Source organism: Diorhabda sublineata, chromosome 2 (assembly GCF_026230105.1).
Source record: "Diorhabda sublineata isolate icDioSubl1.1 chromosome 2, icDioSubl1.1, whole genome shotgun sequence".
NCBI lineage: Eukaryota > Metazoa > Arthropoda > Insecta > Coleoptera > Chrysomelidae > Diorhabda > Diorhabda sublineata.
In genome coordinates, this window is record NC_079475.1 from 39,969,748 (window position 1) to 39,997,512 (window position 27,765).

General features: G+C 32.7%; 2 protein-coding genes across 2 annotated transcripts; both read right to left on the bottom strand.

Moving 5' to 3' along the window:
- Nucleotides 1-304: 304 nt before the first annotated feature.
- LOC130440672 (transmembrane channel-like protein) lies at nt 305-26,278 on the bottom strand. Its single transcript, XM_056773936.1, has 15 exons — nt 25,564-26,278; nt 17,871-18,006; nt 17,603-17,786; nt 16,878-17,127; nt 16,582-16,770; nt 7,777-8,009; nt 7,469-7,660; nt 6,765-7,013; nt 5,146-5,215; nt 4,315-5,090; nt 3,917-4,144; nt 2,854-3,154; nt 2,565-2,784; nt 753-1,322; nt 305-686 (listed from the first exon to the last, which is right to left on the bottom strand). Exons 1-15 carry the CDS (start codon nt 25,678-25,680, stop codon nt 382-384), a joined length of 4,020 nt encoding a protein of 1,339 aa, XP_056629914.1. The 5' UTR covers nt 25,681-26,278; the 3' UTR covers nt 305-381.
- On the bottom strand, nt 10,758-13,709 carry LOC130453276 (endothelial lipase-like). The gene is made up of 5 exons (XM_056792920.1): nt 13,538-13,709; nt 12,683-12,825; nt 11,649-11,909; nt 11,167-11,355; nt 10,758-11,109 (listed from the first exon to the last, which is right to left on the bottom strand). The coding sequence occupies exons 1-5, from the start codon at nt 13,675-13,677 to the stop codon at nt 10,826-10,828; spliced, it is 1,017 nt and encodes a 338-aa protein (XP_056648898.1). The 5' UTR covers nt 13,678-13,709; the 3' UTR covers nt 10,758-10,825.
- Nucleotides 26,279-27,765: the final 1,487 nt, after the last annotated feature.

Below are 27,765 nucleotides of genomic sequence, written 5' to 3' on the forward strand. Positions count from 1 at the left end.
TCGACATCCCACCATTAATTCGCGAGGTACTACTTGCAAAATTACAATCTGCGACCGAAATTATACAAGTGAAGTGTGTGGACGAGATGCGTTCTCCTGATAGCAGTTCTGCAGATTGATTCGACTGCTCAACTAACGCCAACGTCGCTGTATAGATATTTTCGTTAGTTGCGTCGGCAACAGAGCCCGTTTTTATATTTTCAACAATGTTATTAAAAAAACTACGTCTGTTATACTTTTATTCATATATATATATATATATATATATATATATATATATATATATATTTCGTACTGTGAAAAGATTTACATTATTTATGGTTAGCCGATACATTTTAACATAATGAATTATTCACGAAGTGCTTCTAAATGGAATAAACTTCAAGTGAGCGATAGTTGAAGAACGGTATCCACACTACTCTCTTTTTGATCGGTATCCGAAGAAGATTTATCAGTTAAGATATCATCATCAGGTGATAAACCCGTATCTTCAAAATCTCTATCAACGATCGCTCTAAGTTTATCGTTTACAGAAATACTCTTCTCGATATCATCGTTAAAATATCTTATAGTATCTTCATCGATTTCCGTTGTTTGTTTTTTGAGAACACATTTTATTTTTGGTTTAAATATATTCGCATTTGGAACAGGAACGTCTTCTTTTATAACGATCTCATCATTATTTTCTTCAGTTTTATCTCCGATTTTTTGTTTCGTAAATAGGTTGCTAGAAGTGGAAATATCTTCATAACTTATCGGTTCGTTGATGACACTTAAAATATTTTCGTTACTTTCGGTTTTACTTATGGTTATCATTGGAATGCCGTCAGACCACACCGATGAATCAGAATCTTGTCTTACTCCGTTAGAGACTGTTTGGTTTTCAATCGATTCTCTCAAATTTGTATCAATATCAGTTATAGAAACTTCGGTTATAGGCGTGAAAGGCTCCGAATTGAAATGTATCACATCATTAATATTGATATGTCTGTTGAAACCAAAACTATGTCTTAATCCTTTAGAAGTCGAAGGTTCGTTGCTTTTTTCACTTAAAACAGGTTTGTCGTTTATATGTACGTGTTTTTGATCTACTGTTTCTTCGTGATGAACTTGAGTCTCGGGTTTAGATTTTTTTAATTGCCGCGCTTTCAAAGCTACGTTTTGGAAATCTGCGCTTCCCCAAGAAAAAGAAGATTTAATAGGTTTTGCTGCTACTGTGTCATAAGGTAACGAATCATGTTGTTCTGTGTCAGTACCATCGTCTGCATCATCGGACGTCGACGATTTTCTTAGGGCTCGCTTTATTAATTTATGAAAGAAATCTGTAATAATAATAACATTATATCAATACGTATTTCTTGCGATAAAATATTTCCTCTTTAATAATTATTAATTTTTCATACCATTGAATACATGTTCTATAAACTTTAACTCACATCGAGACTTCCTCCTGCGAAAAAGTTCCCTTACCTAGACCTTCCTGAGGACGAATCTCTTCGAATTAAATCGAATACCTCTTCCCGAGGAAGTTGCTTTAACTAAGACTGAATATATCTTTCGAGAAGTCTCTTTAACTAAAGCCAAATACCTCTTCTCGTTGAAGTCTTTTTAACTGAGACCTTCCTGAGGACGAATCTCTTCGAATTAAATCGAATACCTCTTCCCGAGGAAGTTGCTTTAACTAAGACTGAATATATCTTTCGAGAAGTCTCTTTAACTAAAGCCAAATACCTCTTCTCGTTGAAGTCTTTTTAACTGAGACCTTCCTAAGGACGAATCTCTTCGAATTAAATCGAATACCTCTTCCCGAGGAAGTTTCTTTAACTAAGACTGAATATATCTTCCGAGAAGTCTCTTTAACTAAAGCCAAATACCTCTTCTCGTTGAAGTCTTTTTAACTGAGACCTTCCTGAGGACGAATCTCTTCGAATTAAATCGAATACCTCTTCCCGAGGAAGTTGCTTTAACTAAGACTGAATATATCTTTCGAGAAGTCTCTTTAACTAAAGCCAAATACCTCTTCTCGTTGAAGTCTTTTTAACTACGACCTTTCTGAGGACGGATCTCTTCGAATTAAATCGAATACCTCTTCCTGAGGAAGTTTCTTTAACTAAGACTGAATATATCTTTCGAGAAGTCTCTTTAACTAAAGCCAAATACCTCTTCTCGTTGAAGTCTTTTTAACTACGACCTTTCTGAGGACGAATCTCTTCGAATTAAATCGAATACCTCTTCCTGAGGAAGTTTCTTTAACTAAGACTGAATATATCTTCCGAGAAGTCTCTTTAACTAAAGCCAAATACCTCTTCTCGTTGAAGTCTTTTTAACTGAGACCTTCCTGAGGACGAATCTCTTCGAATTAAATCGAATACCTCTTCCCGAGGAAGTTTCTTTAACTAAGACTGAATATAGCTTCCGAGAAGTCTCTTCAACTAAAGCCGAATATCTCTTCTCGAGGAAGTCTCTTTAACTATTGAAATTTTTTTTATTTTGGTGTGCTGGGGTCTCCCACAGGATGAGAAACGCAGAGCTAATATATAGAGTTAGAATAAAAAAATATTCACCTTTACTTTTGTTTTCCGGTTTTCCTTCTTTTTGAACATCTTCCTGTTTAGGAGTTTCGTCCAAACTTTTACCAGACGGAAGATTCCCCATTAGCTTTTTCCATTTATTGAAAGGAGTATTTGATAATTCGTTTGACTCCCCAGATCCTCCTCTTCTCCTTCTATCTGCTAATTGGAACATTTTCCTTCTTTCTTCAGTCCTTTCGCGACGGAGTTGAATCTACAAGTATATGAATAAGGAAACGTGGATAAATTTTATAAAAAAAAATTATTATATTTGTTACCGTACCTTCAAATCTTCGTTAGCCTCTCTAAGCGAATTGGTTAAAGACATCAAATAGTAAATTATCAATATCAATAGTACCAAAAGTGGTATCACTATTCCCGGCGAAGCAATATAATCCAGAGCTCGCCGAACGGGCTCTGGAACGTTGTCTCTTATCGTGTTAGTAAAGATGTGAAATATTCTATGGTATTTAGAAAATGGACCGCAATGCCAAGATGGTTGAATCCAAACAATTGTAAAACCCACAGGTAAGACGCATAGAAATAGCATAGCCAGTAAAAGTGCATAATAAAAGTTATTAGATCTGGAAGAAAAACATAATCTTAATCCTTGAAGGTTCACATGAGTTCAGGGGTTTTGAAAAAACCTCATAGAAAAAAATCACAAGGGGATTAGTTGGAAGATCGGACTGGTTACTGCAAATCGTCCATCTAATCACGAACAACACATTTCTGTAGCATTTTTACATACTGGTCTCGAATCATTGAAACAGTGATGAAATTCTTGAAGAACCATGGATCCATATAAATAGAAATGGGTTTCATCATTGAAAAAAGTAGTAGTTTATTCAGACACAACCTCACACGCGTTCCTACGAGAATTGGAATCAGATTCTAATAGTTTTTACGCAATCACCATCTTCTATGGATGGAAATAGGCCTTCTCATCGCAGAACTAGAGACAGACGCATTTTTGAGCGCTAAATGCCGTGGTGATTGCATCATTATAAACCTTACTTTTCACTCTTTCACTTTTTTCTTCGAAGCTGGAATACTATTATGAATTTTCCATCATCTAAATGTCTAGAACAAAACTCGACAAATAAATGGCGATCAGATTGTCTTCATTTCAATATGATTTCATTTTTGAAAACAGACAATTGAATGGGATGGTCTAGCACTGGGATGCTGAACTAGGCTAGAAGTTGGTTGATTGCCGATGCATTATTTTTATAATAGAGCCGATCCTCGTCGAATTCTTACACGAAGCAAGATATGGGCATCTCCAGCACCATCAGTCTCTTCATAGCGTTGCTAAACAGTTTTAAATTGGAAAAACTTCTTACCTGGAGGCTCTAAATATTACTTCTGGTGGTACGTTACACGTCATAACTGCCCATCCTTTGAAATACATTGTAATATATAATTTTATCACGTTGAAAACCACTAGACCAGGGCAGAAGAACATTCCCATCCAAACCATACCTTGGTTATTAACTAGTGATAAAATGTTTTCAGCTACTTTAAAATCGCCGTATTTTGGAAATTTTTTTTCTAAATCCCAGCACCAGCATCTAGAACCACCAAGAATTGATAATTATTGAACTGAAACTCAGTTAAAATTGCCTCTTGTTTTAATCTAATGGAATATAAGTAAAAGTTAGGAAATGGGGATTTTTACAATGTACACATTGGCTTCTGGCTTCCATATTTTTGATTATATGTATCATATTTTCAATCTTACCTATTCATGACTCTCACAAATATTCCTCTGAAAAAATCCATTCCCAGTGAAGGCACTATAGTCATTATCAAATCCATAACTGTGATACTCATCAATTCTTGTCCGAACATCGTTTCCCAACATAAATTACGGAATCGAGCCTTCATGGTATAATTCATTCCGGTTTCCAAGTTTTCGATACCCAAATCATCACATATTTTTGTACAATTACTGTACCCAATAGAAGATGTCGATGACTCGTAATCTGTCGTAACAGACGTTGAAGAATTGTTAAAAATAGTTGATATATCATAATCAAAACGTCCTTCGTCGATACGATCAGTTATATTCATGAGTAGAGGGAGGATTGTAGAACTAATCTCTTCCCAATAAGTTGTGGGTACTACATTTGTACTTGTCGTAAAACTTTCTGTTAAATTTTCAAAATCAATCGGTGTAGAATTGGTGTTATCTTGAAATGAATATAAAAGATAAGTTAAATAATCTGCAAACTTAGATTCCAAATCGGTAACATCTAAATCTTCATAAATATAGGTTATGTTATCTATGGTAGTATTAATTGTATTGGAAAGGAAATTAATCAATGAGTTATTTAAAAAAGCTAAATCCGATTCAGATTCATTAAAATATGAAGTTATATTCGATAAGATTTTGGTAGAAACATTTGTTATCACTTCCATAATTTGGTTATCTGAATCGGGGAATTTGTAGCTGTCTATACAATCCAAACGACATTCCGTCCAAGTCGTATTCTTAAACATCTGAAGTTCCTCAGTCTAAAAAACAATTTTTTTCATAAAATATAAAACGTTGGAAGTAGTTTCTACTTACCATGTCGCCGATTTTACCTATCAATGCGAATATTAACGAATATAAGTTCCCCAAATTAAGAATCATAATCCTAAAAGATTGATAATTAAATTATTTACTTTCATTAAACTATATACTGTACGAAAATGGTCATAGAAGTATCTATCATCATTGTTGGAAAATCTTTGACCCTCGAGCCATTTTTCAAGTCTGTGATCTAAAAATAATCCGAGGGTGCTAAATCTGTCGAATAGGATGCATGAGATAGCAATTCAAACTTTAATTCATTAATTTTGGCCATTGCAGTAACTGATTTTTGAGCTGGTGTATTTCTTGATAAAACAACACTTTCTTCTTAGAGCCATTTTGGACTGATTTCTTCGCTCAAAAGCTGCAGTTGACAGTTTTCTTCTTCAAGATAGTCAATGAAAAAAACCGACTCTATGACCCTGTCTGCAGATGAAACATTGCCAAAAACTCGATGGAAACATCTTCACGACGTTGTTTTTCTTTCATTGTGAGCAAACGCGGCACCCGTCTAGCTCAGAGTAGAATCTAGTTCAGCTTTTATATTGGTTGGACTAATTTTGTCCATGTTTACAAATTGACTGACAACTTTCACTAGTCATGGCTGCCAAATAAATACCAAACAACGATGTATCTTTAAACTTGAAGCATACGTTGTATAGATTGTGTACTTTCTAATGCAGTGGGATTTTTCAAGCAACTACCGCCATCTCTAGGTCAGTCCAGGTACTTCTACGACAGTCTTTTAGTACTTTTAGGTGTATTACAGCTCAAAATTTGAAAGAATAAACCTTTTTTAGTCTGCTTTAGTCGTGTTTATCGCTCTTTTAAATCCATTACGTCTAAATCTAGAAGGTTTTTTGAAGATCCGTGGATTAAAATGTCCAAAGGCTTCCATACTACGAATTGTACAATTTGTACTGAAAATATTAACTTGGGTGAAGTTCTCTGTAAAACACATGAAGCTACCTCACGATATGGATACCAAAAAAAATTTTGCTGGTGCTAAAAACTCTGAAGAGCGTTTTACCAAAAATCTCAGAAGCTTTTCCTATGACACAGCAAAATGTTTTTGTTTAATTCGGCTTAGAATGTTTAAAAGGTAAATTGAATAATAAAATCTCAAAGTGTGAATTGTTTTCCTTATTTTTTTCATGGTAATGTTAATAAAATAATCCGAAAAGATCCAGTTAACATCAGGTTTTGGAATGAAGAAACACAAAGGCCACAATACATTGATGATTAAGTGAAGAATTAAATGTGTGGAATGACAATCTTAATAAATAGATTTAGTTATGAAGAAGTCATAAATATAATTTGGAAAAAATTGATTTTGGATTGCTTTAATAGCCGTTTTTATGGGTGTTTGTCGTGGGTTTGTATCCCATTCAGTTAATACATCATATTTATTATACTGGTTGTTCAAACTTTATAGTAATTTCAATTCAAAGTACGAAATCGATTTTGCGAGGAGATTCTAATTGAATCCGATAGATATAATCAATTCACAAGCCTATCAAAATTTTTAAACAGGAAAATATCAATGAAAAGTGTAAACATATAAGAATGAACTAGATATTAATCCACATTTACACTTTCTTTCAAATTATTACCTTCCTAATTGTAGCCTGAGCTGTTTCCTTGGATGGTACTGTTCAAAAATTCCCAAAACTTCGAATATCATTGGGAATATAAATGTTAGTATTGATATTACTATCGCAATTTCATTTTTTCTCCAGAACGTACTCTCTGCCTCTGGATCCGTAGATCTTTTCACTACCAATACTACTATATACATAGAAAGAGTTAATAAGGCAATTACGATAACGTTTACTAATACCCGAAATGAAACAATTCTCCATCTAAAACATACGAAGTGGTATTTACATCAATAATTAAATGTCTTTGCATATATCTGATGATCTAATTAGGTATTTAATAATCACAATTTTAGATGGTGCTTGATAAATCTAAAATTTTATTAACATTGGTAAACAAGTACAAAAATTCTGAATTACTGGCCGATATTGATTACTAAAAACGTATTAACAATATCTAGGAACAGCATTAGTCGAATTTATAAACAAAAATTGATGATAAACTCGAAAATCGAAATAGAAACAACCAAAACCAGACAAAACCTGTTTGTTTTGGTCTTGCAAAGAAACAAAACCAAACTTAGTCTTGCTCAACACTAAATGGAAGATTTAATCTCGGACAAATACTTTGATAGATGATAGAGACATGAACGAATGAAAAAAAATATAAAAAAAAATGAGTAGATTAAGAAAGTTGTTGGGATCCGTCTTAAACTCACGTTTCTGTATCTTTCTTTTTTTCTGCTTCTTCTAGTAAAGCTTCTTTGAAACCCATGACAATAGAAGCAACTCTATTATGAGCCGTTTCAGCATTTCCAATCATATAATCCCACGCAGTGAACACTTTCCAAGTGAAAATACATTCGTCGTCTTTTTCCGATAATTTCGACATTCGAGAATTTTCAGCCATTCTAAAATTTTAGAAGAATGCAATGGATGAATCCAAATGATAATTATGGACTAAAAGAAATGATTCAAACGAATAGGTAACTAGAAAATTAACGGATCAATGGATGGGTTCACGTACTTTTTCAATGTTGCAAAAAAACTGTATCCGTAGACAACAAGTCCGGTGACGAAATAGGCTATAGGCATTTTATAACCTCCAGATGACCCACTCGAGTACCACCCATAAAACAGTGGCGTGTATTTGAGAAGCCCGTCGAATTCCCAAAGCGTCATAAAATTTGTAGCGTTATATTTTTCTTCTTCTAATATAACTTTCCGATCTTGGAAATCCAAAGGATTGGCTATTAAATACTAGAAATAGATATTTTCACTAATTAGCGTTTATATCTACGACAATTGTGGAAAATAATTGAAAAAAAACCGTTGAAAAGTTACGTAAACATTATCCTATAAGTGATTCTCTGTTTTAATACCTCAGCAACAAAAATAGGATGGACGGATTTCCTGCAGAAATCGTTTTTTCTTTATATTTCGGTTTGAAAATAGGCAGAAAGCAAAATATAGCTTTCATATACAACTTACCAATACACGAACTTTTAATTTTCTGCCTCAAAAGAGGTACAAAATATGGATCAAAAGACATTAATTGACAATCGACTTCAATATGCATCAAAAAACATCACTCAACGTCAATTGACAATCAACTTACTTCAATATGGATCAAAAGACATCATTCGACATCAATTGATAATCGACTTACTTCAATATGCATCAAAAAACATCATTCAACATCAATTGACAATCAATTTACTTCAATATGCATCAAAAGACATCATTTAACATCAATTGACAATAAATTTACTTCAATATGCATCAAAAGACATCATTCAACATCAATTGACAATCAACTTACTTCAATATGGATCAAAAGACATCATTCGACATCAATTGACAATCGACTTACTTCAATATGCATCAAAAGACATCATTCAACATCAATTGACAATCAATTTACTTCAATATGCATCAAAAGACATCATTCAACATCAATTGACAATCAATTTACTTCAATATGCATCAAAAGACATCATTCAACATCAATTGACAATCAATTTACTTCAATATGCATCAAAAGACATCATTCAACATCAATTGACAATAAATTTACTTCAATATGCATCAAAAGACATCATTCAACATCAATTGACAATAAATTTACTTCAATATGCATCAAAAGACATCATTCAACATCAATTGACAATCAATTTACTTCAATATGCATCAAAAGACATCATTCAACATCAATTGACAATAAATTTACTTCAATATGTATCAAAAGACATCATTCAACATCAATTGACAATCAATTTACTTCAATATGCATCAAAAGACATCATTCAACATCAATTGACAATCGACTTACTTCAATATGCATCAAAAGACATCATTCAACATCAATTGACAATCGACTTACTTCAATATGCATCAAAAGACATCATTCAACATCAATTGACAATAAATTTACTTCAATATGCATCAAAAGACATCATTCAACATCAATTGACAATAAATTTACTTCAATATGCATCAAAAGACATCATTCAACATCAATTGACAATAAATTTACTTCAATATGCATCAAAAGACATCATTCAACATCAATTGACAATAAATTTACTTCAATATGCATCAAAAGACATCATTCAACATCAATTGACAATCAATTTACTTCAATATGCATCAAAAGACATCATTCAACATCAATTGACAATCAATTTACTTCAATATGCATCAAAAGACATCATTCAACATCAATTGACAATCAATTTACTTCAATATGCATCAAAAGACATCATTCAACATCAATTGACAATCGACTTACTTCAATATGCATCAAAAGACATCATTCAACATCAATTGACAATCAATTTACTTCAATATGCATCAAAAGACATCATTCAACATCAATTGACAATAAATTTACTTCAATATGCATCAAAAGACATCATTCAACATCAATTGACAATAAATTTACTTCAATATGCATCAAAAGACATCATTCAACATCAATTGACAATAAATTTACTTCAATATGCATCAAAAGACATCATTCAACATCAATTGACAATAAATTTACTTCAATATGTATCAAAAGACATCATTCAACATCAATTGACAATCAATTTACTTCAATATGCATCAAAAGACATCATTCAACATCAATTGACAATCAATTTACTTCAATATGCATCAAAAGACATCATTCAACATCAATTGACAATCAACTTACTTCAATATGGATCAAAAGACATCATTCGACATCAATTGATAATCGACTTACTTCAATATGCATCAAAAGACATCATTCAACATCAATTGACAATCAACTTACTTCAATATGGATCAAAAGACATCATTCGACATCAATTGATAATCGACTTACTTCAATATGCATCAAAAGACATCATTCAACATCAATTGACAATAAATTTACTTCAATATGCATCAAAAGACATCATTCAACAACAATTGACAATCGAATTACTTCAATATGCATAAAAAGACATCATTCAATATTAGCTAACAATCGAAATCGATCGACTTCAATGGACATCAATCGAAATCAACAGACATCATCCTGCAAGAATTGTTTAAAACTTGCTCGCGGGATACATTAGATGAAGAAAGTGGAATAAGTCAATATCCAGATGCATCTTAAGGATGTACTGCATATTGAAATAAAAATATTTGAGGCAAAATAACAATCAGGACAGAAAAGCAAACAGTTTGGATTTCAGCACCGTTAAGATACTACAAAAATTATCTATAAAAATGTTGTTGAATACTTCATACTGCAACACCAATCCGGATTCCAAAGCAAACATGACATTATAGAGAATGTTCTATAAAATATTCAATAAAATAAATGTAAATTTTGGAGCTAATACAAACTAGTCGGCAGTTTTACTAGATATCACAAAGTATGACACCGATTTTATCCAATCCTATCAGGAGTTCCTCCACAAGTTTCCAACTATCAACTGAAAACAAAGTGAAAAGAATTATCTGATTGAGGAGGCACGGAAAAAGAGACAAGACTATTTTTTATTAATGATTTATTTGATTTTTAAAAACATTTTGTACATAAAAAATTACCGATTATTGTTTCAACCAATTAAATGTTCTAACATCTGTTCAAAATATCCATCAAAACTATCTTTTATTGTAGTTTCACTGAATACGTACGGCTTGTAAGTATCGTACACTTCCAGAAAATATATCCCGTTCGGAATTTCTGGAGAAGCTGCTATACCCATAGGATAAGCTTCCAAATAAGGCGACGTGTTATTCATATATTTCAACCACGATTCATACGAATACGCTTTGAACAAATCAGGTTTTCTAACGGAAGCTATAAATAAATCGCAAGCTCTCATATGGCTACAACTTACTGAAAGAAGAAACAACTTGAAATAAGTCTGGTAAACATATCGATTATACAACTTACACAGATAACATCCCCACTGTTTCTCACCACCATCAGGATAATAATCAACATGACCTGCTGGGGTAATCATACCAACATATCCCCCGTTTGTATGGATCACGTCGACGAAAGATGCATCCGTAGGATCCAATACTTCATCTAATGACTCGATATGAGGCCATTCGTACAAAGGCGCAGCTGGATCCAATCCTAAATGTATTTTTAATATCTCTAAGATGTTTAGCAGCGAAATGTAAAGAAGTCAAATAATGTTTGGACCTTTGGAGGTTGCTGAATATCAATAATGAACCAAATAGCTGATCATTAGTTAGCGTTAAGCAGTTTGTATTGAAGAACATTTGCAATGGAAGAGTATTTGACCAAAAGAAAAATCGTTATTAGAAGCAGCTGTAAAAGTCTTATCCTATTATTTTGTCTATTAAATTACCAATTAGGAATAAATTAAAAATTTGAGTTTCAGATTAAAAATAATAGTCTTTCACCTGTAATCCTCCCTACTTTACAATTATTATCGTCTTCTTGAACATCGTGGCCAATTTTAGCTGCAATATGGGCGCCCATACTGTGACCGATAATATGAATATTCGACAACGCATAAGTTTTTATCCTTTCCAAAAACTGGACGAACTTTTTCACCTGTTTTGCCACAACGTAACCGTGAAGTCTAGTCTCGACATAAATAAAGTGAGACAAAGGGGCCCAGTCAACAACAATTACATTCCATTTACCAGTTGTTGCTAAAACTGATATTTGAATAAAGATTAGTAGAAAAATGTATAGTTGACAGTTTGTTAAGAATTGTTGACTCAAATATGTCGCAGGAGTGAAATCTCGAGTATTTTGTTATGAAAAACTACACAAATCAGTTATTGTCACTAATAATTTACGTGTCAAGTTAATCAGTTCAATTAACGTTGTGGAAAAAGTTTTGTATTCTATTCGCGTGTAATGGCACCTTTTTAAGTTTTCACGATTAAACAATGGGTGGCGTAAATAAATTATTTATTGCTAAATCAGTTTGGAAATTGAGTGAGTTGTTGATAGTGAACGTTTGAAAGAAGCTAGCTAAGAGCAAAAATGGAAAGGTTTACGTTTAATGATTTTTTATGATTCTAATAAAGCTCATACTTAACAACTATGCATAAATTGCTTCATGGAACTGTTAGTACTTAAGCACCACCAGAAAAGACTCTTCCCAAGTGCTTTGCAGAATTTCGTAATGGTCGTGCGTTCGTTAGTGATGAAACATCGATGCTGAGAGCAGCACGATTAAAAAAGATCAGCACGTGACTTACCGATTTAGGATATTGAACACTACTATACAACAGATTAAACACGAAAAGATCCGCGGACAGATTTTTAGCATATCAAGAAATTGAAAAAGACTTTCAGAACCATGTTTCAAAGATATCAGCTCCAGAATTGGTTTGAGCCTAATACTACAATATATATTCTATGAAAGTGGAAAGCTCTTTCCAAAAGATCTATTGTTAAACTCGAACCAAATTTTACTTACCTTCTGATAATTCTCTTACCCAAGGAGTATCTTTTCCATTGGTCCATCCATGGATAATAATTTTAGTGGATAATTCGGGATCAAATGGCGAATTTTCCAAAGAAACGTCATCATCAATGATGATTTCATGTGGAGTGTGGTTCCTACATAAGATTTCGATTATTTTTTCATTAGGATATTACTTTAGATGCTGAATGTTTTTTGGTGGCTTTTCATTACTGATTCTTGGTGCCAGATGAATAAAATTGATTCGCTTATCTGAATCATTTCTTTGCTCATTCTTTTTGACGAATTTGAGACGTTTGTATGAGTTAGATATTTGAACTGACTTCCTCGGATAAATCCTGATGCGGGGTGCGTCCACCAGGGGTTTATTTGTAGTGCGTGTTTAAAAATTTTGAAAATATAGAATCTACACTGTTTTAAACAAGCTGAAAGTAAATCTAAACCCAAACATGGTTAGTGTGGGATGTCCTGCACATGTTATTAACAACGCAGTACCTCACGGATACGATTTACGGCCAGAAAATATAGAATTCATAACCTCAAAAATTTATATTTTCTCGTCAATTACACAGTACGAATCGAAGCTCTTAAAGAAGTTTGCGGAATAGTTGCTGATAAAAAGTTATTGTTCTAAAAGATTTACCCTAAATTTGATAAGGATTGTGGATTCAAAATTCGGGGTTTCCCGCGTCTTTCCCGGTTGCCAAGTCTTAGAGATGACAACCCTAATCGCTCTAATGATTAATGTTGATATGGTTGAACAAGTAATTTTATTATTGGCTTCAATATTGATCCTTTGGCGTGAAAAATAATTTGAAAATATAAAAATTCAATGGAAACTGCACTTACCTATAATATAAATAAAACGTCACTTCATTTTCCGGTGGATAATAATTATACAAACGATCTGGGTGAATTATTGGAAAAAAACTGCCATATATTTCCACTAAATGCACTAGGGCGCTGAATATAATCAACCTCACGGGCATATTTTATTGTTTCACGCAATATGTTTTGAAATGCATATCAAGCATAATTTATTTAGTTTGTTTTTGAAAGTATAATATAAATAATAATTATACATACTGTAGCGAGTTTGTTTTTATTAAGCAATTTTAATTAGAATTACACAAATAAATTCCGTAAATTATATCTAACTAAAGAAGGAGCCAATCCATTCTATTTACAAAGAACAATGAAGATAAATCTCCAAATATATAAAAAAAAGCTCGAATAAACATTAAATATTGATAGTTTCTCATGAAATTGGGAAATTTCAATCCAAATCCTGTCCTCATTATATTGTCCTTGATAACGTTCTAAACTCATAATATCTTTATGTAAATCTAATCTAATCTAGGTGATGATGTATTTGAAGGGAAAATCTGCAACCCATGAGTTTACAAGATATTTTTGAGTTAATTTTCAGGTTCTTATTGCCTAGAAAACTATAAACCACTGCTTTAAAGCGTAGCCGCGTTTATTTTTTGTACAAAATCTCTAAATTCTTCATTGATCATCACTCTCATGGTTTGTGGACCTACAAAAATACCAGCTGCAACTGTAGTATCTGATAATTGAAGAAAAATGAGTATTCAAAAGCTTCAAACTCTTTGCGAAGAGCCTTCACAGAAACTTTTCAATTTTATTTGCAACCGAGCATTAAAATATGATCAAGAAAGCTCCTGAGAATGTCCACTATGAGGTACTGGAACCATTTTTGATGGTAGATATGAGTACTGAATCTTCTAGATACTTCCTCTTTATTCTTGGTATAACAAACATCATTTCTTCTTCTAATTACTTGTACTGATACACACGTTATACGTTACAAATTGTAATATTTTTACTTATTCATTTATAATATTTCGACAGAGGGGTTAATGTATACACATGATGTTTCCTACTCACTTAATTTTATTTATATATTAATATAAAATCACTAAACTGTGCACTAAACACTGAACTATTCACTAACTTATAACTAAACACTTATATAATTTATTGACTTCCAGTTATTTACTGATTACTACGGCTGTTAAATATCCGTTTATATATAAACAATCATATCCAGAATGTTTGAAATTTCTAAATTGACGTAAACAAATAGAAATTGATCCAATAAAAACAGTCACAACATAAAGTAAATAAGTTATATAAGGAAACTGCCGCTGTGTATTAATAAACAAAAAGTGAATGGTTTCTCTGGGCATTTTTCAAACTTGAAATTCTATTAACATAATAGAGCAGGATCGGCTTCTCGGTTTATGTTAGTGGACGAGTTCTTTGAAATTAGTAAGTTATTATTTTACCTTTTAATGATCTTGGCAGTTACTATCAAAATTTAGATGTCTATAGTTAATTTTGACTTGAAATAATCTTCGTGAGGTCAATTTTTTACTACAAACTGAATGGATTCGTCGCAAATGTAGCAAAAAAGTCATTTTTACACTTATTACCAGTACCTCGAAACAATAATACAAAATCTCCTGTATGTATCAATAGCGACAGAACAGATAAAAATACTTTTTGACAAACTAGTCCTCGTTTTTGTCATTTGTATCCAGGGACTTATCTTCTAGCTCAATCTAATTTGAATGATCTCGTTTGGGATTTGGGATTTGTTAAATGACAATCAACGAGAAATCTTTACCTTAGAGGATGATGCGGTATTTTGTAATGATGCTAAATTACTTCTACAAAAAAAAATGGGTTTTCCTGAAGGCACTTTTTATTCATTCATCCAAAATTAGTGCCAAAGCTGTATCTCTTCACAATACCAGTCAATATCGATCTGTACAGCGAATTAGCAACGTCTTTAAACCTTTAAAAAACAATGTTTCTTCTTGCTTCGAAAACCAGACCTCCACAGCTTTTATTATCACCTCGTTGAAAGAAAATTTACGACCATTTAAACTTTTTTTCAGTTGAGGAAAGAGATGATAGTCGGACGGAGCCAAATCTGGCGAATGAGGCGGTTGTTCTACTAATTCAAAACCTAAATCACGAATTTTTTGCATGGCAACATGAGTTTTTTGTGCAGGGGCGTTATCCTGCAAAAGCAAAACACCTTTGGATAGTTTTCCGCGTGTTTTCTCTTTAATTATTTCCCATAGAGTGGCCAGTAATGTCGAATAGAAATCTCCAGGTATTGTTTTACCTTTATCCAAAAAATCAATCATGATTACTCCATGGCAATCCCAAAAAACTGAAGCGAAAACTTTTCCAGCAGATTTTTGGACACGAAACTTCTTAGGTCTTGGAGAACCGGAGTGTCGCCATTCCATCGATTGTAGCTTTGTTTCTGGATAGTAGAAATGTACCCAAGTCTCATCCATAGTAACAATTCGGTTTAAGATTTCAAATTGAGCACAGATCGAACGCGATGCTTCTACCCTTGCACGCTTTTGGTCAGCATTCAAACATGTGGGGATCCATTTTGCAGGCATTTTTCTCATGTCCAAATTGACTGATAAAATCATGTCATGAACTGCATCGATATTTTCGGGGACTGACACAGAAACTGGCCTTTCCGATCGGTCATCATCTTCAATGGAAAATTTACATCTTTTGAAGCTTGTAGTCCAATTTTTCACGGTCGCATACGAAGTACATTGATCACCAAGGGTATTAAGCATCGTAAATCTGCTTACCTCTTAACCCTTTTAAATACAGGTATGGCTCGATGATGGTTCGATACTTAAAAATCGAATACTTACAGTTCAATTCCGTTGATCTTAAAGTAGTAGCAATAGTGAATATCTCAAAATACTCATTTTTTATTGTAGAAAATACACAATCGTAAACTTTATTTGGTATAAATGAAACCTTCTGATGACGGTTAATTGTAGAAATTTAGAATATAATGATTGAATGTATTGTACGATACTTACCTCAGGTATAGTTACGAATGAAATGAGTGCAACTGAAACCACTACGTTAACCCATAACAACCACCTCAAAAATATGAAATATGACGCTACCACGGATCCAAAATGTGATTCGATCTCTTTAATTTTCAATTCCCACGGTATAAACCACATAGACAAATTTAGCATTTCCCTTCTGAACTTTTGCCATTTCTAAAAATTTAAGAAAACAATTTAAAACGTCTTATTCTGTTTTTCTATTTCCAATTTTTCTTTGATTAAATTTATTCATATTGAATAGTCATTAAAAAAAAACTCACTTTGATTAATAGAATATGCCAACGTGCCAATAAATCTCTCGTAGAATGGCTTTGTGCTAATCTTTCTTGCAAAACCCCTTCGTGTTTTTTAATGTAGGCCTTAGCTTGAATGACCAACTTGATTTTTTTCCGCATATTCCAAGGTTGCATTCGAACGTTACTCAAAACTTCTTTGTGCAACTTGATATTTTCGAAAATTTCTTCTTGCGTCGCTTCCGCTACCAAGTTTTCATCCATCGTGATGGCCGTACTGAAATCGATTTCCAACATCATTAACTGTGTCTTCCTCCTCCTTTTTGGAGGTTTTTTCCGACCAGTTAGCCTAGTCACAGTTGAATAATGAATTGTGACGTTATTTTTTTGTCACCAAATCGATAATGTTGTATTTGCGAGGTCTTCCACATGAAGCAATCTGCCGAACTTCAACTGTGCATGCTTTTGATCAAGAAATATTGCATCATGCCTTCATTAAGGTATAAAGGTCGTTCAATCATGACAAATGCTCTAAATTGGAGTCTTCTAGATCATTCTATATGATGATACCCTTCCTGACATTGAGAAGGTCTCGATAGTTAAGATGAAAGAAGTTTCAAAAAGAGCTTTGCAGAAATGTATTTGGCTATGAGGTCATTACTTTGTACGAAACTGATACAAATACTAAAGCAAATCTTATGAAGATTAGCCCTGTTGGTAGCAGATGTTATTGTGATAGAAAAATTACTCACTCTCCCGATGAATTGGTAAAAACTGAAGATCTTCTTGGGCCGTTATCAGCGTTGGGCAATACATCCGGACTATATGGTGAACTAGCTCTTCTATTTTTACGTTTTGATTTTCTCGTAGATGCTTTTCTTTGCATAATTACATTCGCACTAGCAGAATAATCTTCTTGGTCAGAATCTTCTCCATCTACAGACATTTAATAACAAATTGAAAGATTTGCCACTTGATGGTTGGTCAAACCTTAAAGAAATTTGGAAGTAAGCAGCTCACCTGTATTAATTACATCCATTGTGAATGATAGAGGATTGAAATAGTTAACTTTTGTGGAGCTATCACTTTTCACTGATTCATCAGCAAATGTAACTGATAGACGATCATCGGATGGTTGAGGAGAAGTTGGTTCGCCCTAAGACATCAAGATAAGTTTATTATCACGATTATATCTTCATTTAAATGCATTTTAATTAAAACAAACAAGCTAATAGAGTACGAATGTTATGTTGGTAAAGTTTGCCAAAATTGATCAATTAGAACCGAAATTATAGGACGTTATTAATACCAAATAGTGACAAATCAACTAATTTCTCGATTTAACTGATTACACATATGGAGTAAAGACTGTCTTAGTGGGAAAGGTATTGTCATGAAGTGCAGTGCAGTTACCTGGTAATGGAAACCGGGTAAACATACAAATAGCTGGAATTTCAAAAGGCTAATTCATTGGACAACAAGCCGGCGAAAGCTTGAATCCAGGATCAAAGCAAATTAGTCCAGACAATCAACATCTATGTTTGCTTCAACATACTTCTTTTGAATCCTGAATTAAACGATAACAGGGATGGCAGAAGGTATTCAGAGGTTACAACGAACAATTATGACGAAGTCAATCACTATTAGAACAATATTACCCCGAAAAGAGGGTGTAAGAAAATTAATTGAACTTGTTAACCTTTACTCCCGACAGGTGATGAAGCTAGGTGATTTTTTTTACCAGAAATCATAAACCTCAGCCCTATATCAGACCAAAACATTTCGCAAAACTTGAATGAAAACCTTAACTCCTGAACAAATGTTTAACATTTTCCAAAAGACACATTTAATGAATTAAGGGATGTTTTAAAAATTGATGAATTGGAAAATTTCAATCTCAAATATAAATACGATTTTCTTAAATTCTAACCAACGGAAAATGAAGCAATAAGTAACATTATTATTAATTTTGATAAGGAAAATAATGAACTCCGATATAATTTCTGGGATATTATTTGCAACTTGATTTTATTGAGGAGTATTATGGGCTTAATCTGTACAAAAATTAAATTTTCAAGATCGAAAATGCTATTTTGCATGGTTTCAATGTTGCCTACATCGATGTACGAGGATAATCCCAGATGTACCCGGCTCTACAAAGAAATAACAAAATTTTTTGGAAAGAAATATATTTATTTTTCAGCGTATTCTCCTTTTAGCTCCATACACTTTTCTATCTTCATTGCACCAGGCATGTTTTCAAGTCTGAGAACAGAAAATAATCAGAGGGAGCTAAATCTGTCGAATAGGAGACATGAGATAGCAATTCAAACTTTAATTCATTAATTTTGGCCGTTGCTTTAACGGATTTTTGAGCTGGTGCATTGTCTTGATAAAACAACACTGTTCTTAGAGGCATTTTGGCCTGTTTTCTTCGCCAAAAAACTCTATGGAAACATCTTCACAACGTTCACTAGTGATGGCTTCCAAACAAATACCAAACAACGAGGTGTTTTCAAAATTGGAACATTTGCTGTATAAATTGTGTACTTTTTAATACAGTGGCCTTTTTCAAGCAACTACCGCCATCTCTAGGTCAGGCCAGGTACTTCTACGAGAGTCTTTTAGTACTTTTAGGTGTATTACATCATTGCAGCTCAAATGTTGAAGATTTTCAAGATTGTCAATGAAAATTATCCCACGCTCATTCCAAAAAACCGACGCCTGCAGATGGAACCGTCTTTTCCTGCTTTTGGGGCCGGTTCTCTCGTTTCAGTCCATTGTTTTGGTTGTTCTTTCGTTTCGGGTTTGAAATCATGAGTCCCCGTTTCATCCATGGTTATGAAATGTTTTGTTCCAATTTACGCACAGTTTTCTCATGTCCAAATGTTCAGTTAATATGCAATGTACTGCACTTTTTGAAACGCTTACTATTTCTGCTAACTCGCTCACTTTCAGTCAGTACCGCTTTGTGGATTTTCTTCAACATTTCTGGAGTCGTCACCTCATTCGGTCAACCTCAGCGATGTTGGTCTTCGTCTCGTTTGAACTCTGCTACCGAATATTTTACAGTTGATAACGAAGGAGCAGTCTCATCCAAAATAGAATCTCTTGCAGCCTTTATATTGGTTGTGCCTTTCAAATAAAAGTATTGTATTACATAACGATGATCAATTGCAGCCTTATCCAAGTCAGACTTCTGAGACCATCCTCGTACTTATTTTAATGAGTAAAGATGATATAAAAATTTCTTCTAGATGTGTTTATATATTTCTAATATTGCATTTACACATACTGCGGTCTTTATTCACACGTGTCAGCGTCAAAGTGTAGTTGGAGAAGTTGTTTAAGAAAATTGTATGAACAAAAATGAATAAAGAACAAAAAACTCGTGCAATTTCTACCAAGTAATGCTTTTGGTTAACCTTGTGAAGAAATGTGAAGAAACAGTCGATTCCTATAAAAGTGATACAGTAACTTAGAAGGAAAAGGAAAAAAATTATGAGGAATTGCCAACGCGCGACGACAATGTTGATAATTTCTTCATCATCATCGTCGAGTTTTTCCAATCTTCAATCATTCGACCAAAACCCTTCATAATATTGTAAAAAGTTGAATAATTTGAAAAAGTTAATTTTGGATCATCCGTTTCATGATAAACTGACGTTTAAAACACCCCAAAATCAAATTGTCCGATAAAATCGTAATTTTGGATTAGGTTTTAGATTTTACCTGTTGTTTCAATCAATTTAGTTGATACACTACACATTCGCTGGTTTACAAGCACGAACTCGATACTAAGTTTTATTTGAATGGAAGGAAATTCCTTCACTTCGTTCATTTCCCGAGATTGGGAAGAGGGGTTAAAAGAGTTTAATCAAAATCATGGGAAACCTTCGAACACGCATTTATTCAATCTAAACCACACCTCTATGAAAAAACAGTTAATAGCGAAATATTCTTTTTAATTTCGTCTTTTCTCTTTTTCTCATACTTGTAGAGCCAGAACCCCAGAACTACGTTGACCAATAAGCTAATGGGCTCCGTATGAGATCGCGTTTAGTTGTGATTTAGTGAGACGTCTAAACAAAATTTATTTTTCTTGTTTTCTAGCACGCTGCTCTGTTTATTGAATATAGGGTGTAGAATTGTTTTTCTAACAGATTCAATTTCATTATACAAAAATATTATTTACTAGTATGCTTTGTCAAAAAATTGATACAATTTATAGACAAGAGCTTTTGAAAACTAAAAAAAAAACATAAAAATAAACAAAATAAAGATATAAATAAAATAAAATTTCAATATACAGAAGAATAATCACAATAAGCAACAAAATTATAGGTAATAGGTAATAATTAGTAAAATTAAAACAGTATTCAGGATGTCCGGAATTAAATATTATTATTTGAATACAAAGTAGAAGGCACTTTCCATTAAATATGCCCTGAAATTATTGCGGAACGCGGGAAAAGATGATATCGATTTGATTTCAATTAGCAAGTGATTGTGCATTTTTTGCATTGTAAAATATTGAGCCCTTAACTAATTACGAACGTGAAATTGGTAGGTAAAGGTCGTGCTCCGCGTTCTTAAGCGGATTCAAGGATTAATAAGGAATGAAGAGTCAGTCAGTCAGTTTTAATCTTTTAAAGAAGTCGAAGGGAAGTGCATATCGGGGATGCGATTCAATAAAGGCATAATAGACTGCTAAGGAGGTGGATAAGTTCAGTTCTTTGGACAGTCATCTCAGCGCAAAGCTGGAGGAACTTAATTTTTTAGATAATTGTCCACAACAAGTCCTAAGAATTTTACAGATACATCAATGGTGGTGTTGAGATAGAGAAGATTAAAATTGCACCATGATTTAAAGGTGATTAGGTTACTAGAAGTGCCGTGGGATCAAGGGTTGTTTCAAGAGAAACCAGATGTCCCATTCATTTTGTTTTTTGACGTTTAAAGTAGAAAAATTAATTTGAAGCTAAATAAATAGATTCCTTTAATTTTTTCTTTCTTAGACCTTTTCATTTGTTTGAGTTTCTAAAATGTTTTTGATTTTAGATCTCTTTTGATTTAAAAAAGTCGAAACGTCAAATTTTCATCTGTATTTAAAAAATTATAAAAGAAACTAATTTTAAATCTAAAGAAACCTAAAATCAAGACCATTTAGAAGCATAAAGAAATGAGTATTAGTTGTTATATGTTACAAAATTTGAAATATGCAAGACAACTTCTAAAAATTAATTCTTCAATTACTGATTACCCCGCTACATCTGAATAACTACATATTTACAATGCTTGGTCTTTCGAGCCGCGTATAAACCTGTAGAAGGCTTGAAAGTCCAGACAAAGAAACTATGTAACTACGAAACTTTATGTAACTTTGTAATTATAATTGTAATTGTAATAATAATTATCTTCGAATGGTTTTTCTTGCTTTTCAACTAACTGTCCGCGTGTAAATAACTTATGAGTGTCATGAGTTTATTTTGATTTCTATTGAAGCCTCAGCATCTTTTCTTGCTGATTCTACTAAAAAAAGCCTATTGGCAATTCAAATATCTCTAATACCTACTGACATGACAGTTTTTGCTTCTTCTTTTTAGTATAAAATATTTTTTTAAAAGTGAGCTACACAATTTTCGAAATTCCTAAGCACAAGTATAATCTATTTCCAATTTTAAAAGATTAAGGACACTTCAGATACACATAGGTGAGTTTTAAAATATTCTCAGGACTTTCCGACGTATAAATCGACTCAGCAAATCGAGGCATACCCTAAACATAACCTCAAAAGTAGCTATGACGTTATTGGTGTTCTGTTCAATGCCGACTGTAAATTAACTCGAACTCAAACTGGACTATATCAGCTTGATAGATGAACAGTGTTCGGTGTGCCCAAAAACAGCGGCAACCAGTGATATAAACGAAAAAGTTAATCAAGTCATTCTGGACGACCGTCGAATTAAGATTATCGAGAGAGAACAACGTATTTGCCATTTATTTACCGAAGAATTATGCATGCCTGAGCTAACCACGCATCAAGACCAGTGGTTGTTCACTTTGGACCAGAAGAATAAATCGAATTTTTGTGTTGATTAATACCTTTAGATGAAAACTGCCACGACTACACTCCTGAATTGAAAAACAGTGGATTGCAAAGGATGAACCAGCTTCGAACAAGTCCAAAACATCTAGAAAGTGATGACGTTCGTTTTTTTTTTGGAGAGTGATCATTTAAAAAGGTTGAAAAATAACAGGAGAGTATTACGAATCATTGATTGCTAGGGTTTTTTTGGTGGTAGACATGACTAAAATCACGAATTGCACACCAAATGGTCAATCAATTTTACCAATCCATTAACGAATGTTTACGATGACATTATCTATTCCTTGAGGCATGTATTACCGACTAAATATGCCGTTCAAAGAGTTCTCGTTGTTTGTTGACACGTCTTAGTATCTCTTCATTAGTTAGTTTAGCTGTCCAGGGTACTTTAAGTATTCGTCGATGTATCCACGTTTCGAAAGCCTCTAATTTATCAATTCCATCCTTCTTATATGTCCAACCTTCCATACCGTAAATAAGTACCGACCCTACCACTGATTTATATAAATAAAATTGACAGATGACATCAGAATCATGTCACAGCGCCCTCTTAGGTTAGAAAATATTTATTATCAAATATCAAATTATCTTGTAACTACTTAATCAAGTTAGTTTGGAAGCAAATCGTTAGGTTTGTCGGTGCACTCGAGGGAACATTTTTTTTTATCATTAACGCAAATCATCCCTGTCAACGAATTATTTAACTCACTTATTTTCGTTTCAAGGAAAAAAATTAATTGCTAATAGCGTTTTCACATTATACGGAGCATTTAACTGAAACACTCCCTGTTCGTGTCGTGTCGCGAATAAAGATGAAAACCGGGTAAAAAAGAGAATTAATTCAAACACGTGATTGGTATATGTACACCGCTCCTAAAAGGTAACATTAATAATCTTCATTATCGCAGAAATTTTATTTGTGGTTAAATTATTAATCCTGAAACTATTTAAATAGAAAAATCCGAGTTTACAAGTTAATTCTGCCTGAAAGAGTCGCTGTTGTCATAGAGTCCTGAGTAGGAATTTCTGGAACCGTTGGTGATATTCATAATTAACATACTGTTTACACCAACACTCACAATTACACTGTCTGACGCGCGTTTCGATAACCAAGTTATCGTCCTCAGAGTTCAGTTTACCTTCAGTCTCTGAAGACGATAACTTGGTGAACGAAACGCGCGTCAAACATTATAATTGTGAGTGTTGGTGTAGTGGTGGTGTAAACAATGTATTCAGTATATCATAGATTACATATAAAAGAAAATGTGCGTGTTATTATCCACTATAATTTCAAGTTCAAATAAAATATTGAACGGGTGCAACAGTCCTTCACGAGTCATTGGTATGACGAGTTTAAGAGAGGACTGATAATGAGTAAGACATATGATTAAAAAACCTATTTAGAAACTTCCACATCGTCCTTGCATTATAATTTATTATTTGTAGACTATTAGATGTCTTAAGCTTCCTTCTCGTTAGAAGTTGTGGAATATCCCGTTGTTCCAGTTGACAGTCTTTCCAATATTGGTCATTTGTAATCTTTCTAATTTTTTCAAAAGTATTTCTATAATATTTATTCTTCGAGAAGTTTCCAAAACGTTTTCATAGATTCAGTAATTATTTGTAAGTTTACAGTCGATTGTACCAGTTAATTTTCTGCACGTGTACATTTATTCAATTTAGTCATATCTACAGGACAATTTTTATACCATTTGGCAGCACGATTTTCTTAATTATTCTTCTTAAAGTCCTTCATTAAAATATGCAACAATTTTGGTAATTTCTTTATCATTATAAGCAAGAATTGTTAGTAACATCTATGTTTGAGTTGCTCAGGTCTTTGTTGAACTATTTATTAACTTTTTTTTGAAAAAGATATTCCAAATTGTACTCAATAAACTTTCTTTATATTTATTATTTCGATGTACTCAAAACTGTGTACGCTGTCTTGCTCAAACATACTATTTTGTTCTGGGATTTTGTGATATGAAATTTTCATTCATTTCTAGATTTATGTAATGCAATAATTTTTCTTGTGAACGTCAAAGAAACATCACTTTGGAAGTATGAACATTTTAAAAGCATCATACAATTTTTAATTTCGTGTTGTATATACAAATACACAAATAGAGACTCCCTCAATTATTCTATGAACCTTCTACATAATTTTTTCTATACATATTTTCAAAAATTCAAAAATTAAATAGGAACAAACTCAATTAATTAGTTCATATTTAGTGTGGAAAACAAAAAATTCTCTTCTTCTCAAATATATCTAGTGTTTTGTACATAGCAAACATTTTACCGAGTTCCCTTTTCTTTTGATTTGCTTCGAATGATGTGGGTCATGGTTTTAGGCAATGGAGATACTTCCTGAACAATCTCCATTAAATTTCTTATCTTTTGTGAGTTCTAGTTCACTCTGTTTGCATTGTCTTCTTCAATGTTTGGTGAAGACATTCAAATAGTGAGGCAAAGTAACAGTAGCCACTTCCTTTTGATTTTGACATTTTAATTTCGTCTGATTATTGAATATGATGTAGTTTAGAGTTTTAAGCAAGTTGCTTTATCATAAAATAGTTTTAATTTTAATTAAATACCAACCTCTTGATGAAACTTGAATTCGGCAGTTAAACATCTCGGTTTTCCAAAATCCAATCTAAGAATACCTGGTGGAAGAGTTTTCTTAGAAGTGTGTGCGTTATCTTTATTGTGATCCATTATTAAACTAAAATATCAAGTTTCGTTAATAAAACAAATTATAATTATTAAAAACTCAAGCAGACAGAAAGTGGATACAGAGAATGTTCAATAAATGAAAAAACTTTAAAACCTAAATAATGAGAAATGTAAAAAAAAGAGCAGGAACTAATGACGATCCCCAGTATCATTTTCTGGCTTGCTCGCAATTGTTTTTTAGATATATCCATAAAAAATAGACTAAAAGTGATAAATCTGGACGTGTAATAATTTTGACAACAAGCCTGAAGTGTGATAATGCATCAATGAGTTGTGGTTCTTACTACAGAAACTTTTTTAATGGTTCAGCAAACCGAAATGGTTTGATCTATTTAAATTGTCTTCTCCAAATAATTCTCCCCGATAACAATTAGAAATAATAATCACATTTAATGGAAGAAAATTGCACTATTAGTAAGTTACTTTACTTTATCAACACATTGTATATCTAATACTGAAGAGTTTGTATCATTTTGGGACTTGAAGACCTTCTGAATCTCAATTTTTCGAGTGTGAATGGTTTAACGAAAAATTTCCAAAGCTCTTACCTTCTGAAGCACTGCGATACACTATAAAGTGAAAATATGAAAATGTCGGAAGACACACCACACCTCGTGTTACTTTCAGTAGAAATTTTAATATTAACTATTTTAATACAGTCAATGAAGCACCTACGCATCACGCGAATTATTATTCTAGTAGAATGTGTCCTATGAACTTTTTTTTGGTGAAAAATAGATTAAATGGAAATATTTCGTTCTTATATTTATTTCATGAAAACCTTTATCTAACTCATCCTCAAGATTCTACAAAATGGATTAAGACTTATTGTAATTGATATGAAATCCATCTTAGTATAACTAGATATTAAAATAAACATATAAAAATAGCAATGAGAACAAGTTATGTATTTCTTGGGGTGGTTAACAAGGACAAAGAACTCTGGAAGCGAGGATAACGATGGGTAGTTTCTAGCTATAAGAAAATTGATGGATAAAATAATAATATTGTTTTATAGCTCTCAAATCTTTCATTTGTTCTAAAACAGGCCTGAAAGGATAATCTGGTCCTCATTTTTTCATATCGGTGAGAAGGATTGATTCAATATTTTTCATTTGGTTTCTGATCATCCCTCGTAGTAATAAAACATTTATTTTTATTTTAAATTATTAACCAGAGTAACAATACATTACACAGTGGTGGATTCTCGGCTTAGTAGGCTGAAGCCTAGGGCGGCTTATTCAAAAAAACGGCCAATTTTATATTTTGATGTTTACAGGAGTTTTGAAATTTGAAATAAAATAATAAATAATTGAAATGTAGTACTCTAAAACGTTTCTTGCTTGATTAACTAGACTATTGTTGAATTGAGTTCTACGACATAGTTTTGTTTGTACAGGCATTAATATTGCATGTTACAGTCAATATTATCGCAAACAGGTGATTAGCCAGTCAACAGAGCGAATTAATTAGTTCGATATACAATGACACGTCAAATCCTGATTCCGTAATTAATTAGGATCCACAGAGATATTAAAAAATCAACGACCTTTATCCGAAGTAATTCAGTTAATTCATGTTACTTGACACGTTGTTTATGATAAAGTTATTTAGGAATGAATAAAATGACGATATCATCTATTGTTTTTTCTAAAATTTCTTCAATCAAAATCAGAACAGTATTTTGCCATTTAACAAAGTGAGTAAAACAACACTCAAAGAATTCCGAACGAAACTATTATTTATTATAAAAGTTTTATTGTATTTAGCAGCTATCATCTTTAAAATTTGAAAGTCCTTAGAAGCCTAACCAACAACAAATATGAGAATATCTTTCGAATTTTTAAGTCATAATTTCAAAATATATTTATTGCTTCCAGAGAATCGACCCTGTTAAGTAGGCAACCTTTAATACATTTCTCTTTCATTTGTCTCAACTGCGCAAGATCGCACTTCTGAAAATTATCTTCTACATAACCTCCACTACCAAACGCGTGACTATACTCGTAGTAGGTGTTGTCTTTTAAGATCGTCCTTTAATTTACTTATACATATTCCCTTGTCTGT

Coding starts and splice junctions, on each gene's coding strand:
- LOC130453276 (XM_056792920.1), bottom strand. CDS start 13,677: ATGCCCGTGAGGTTGATTATATTCAGCGCCCTAGTGCATTTAGTGGAA. Junction 12,826..13,537: donor ACGTTTTATTTATATTATAG/GTAAGTGCAGTT, acceptor AATCTTATGTAG/GAACCACACTCCACATGAAA. Junction 11,110..11,166: donor ACAGTGGGGATGTTATCTGT/GTAAGTTGTATA, acceptor TTCTTCTTTCAG/TAAGTTGTAGCCATATGAGA.
- LOC130440672 (XM_056773936.1), bottom strand. CDS start 25,680: ATGGATCACAATAAAGATAACGCACACACTTCTAAGAAAACTCTTCCA. Junction 17,128..17,602: donor TTTACCAATTCATCGGGAGA/GTGAGTAATTTT, acceptor AATCGATTTCAG/TACGGCCATCACGATGGATG. Junction 7,014..7,468: donor AAAAAGAAAGATACAGAAAC/GTGAGTTTAAGA, acceptor CGTATGTTTTAG/ATGGAGAATTGTTTCATTTC.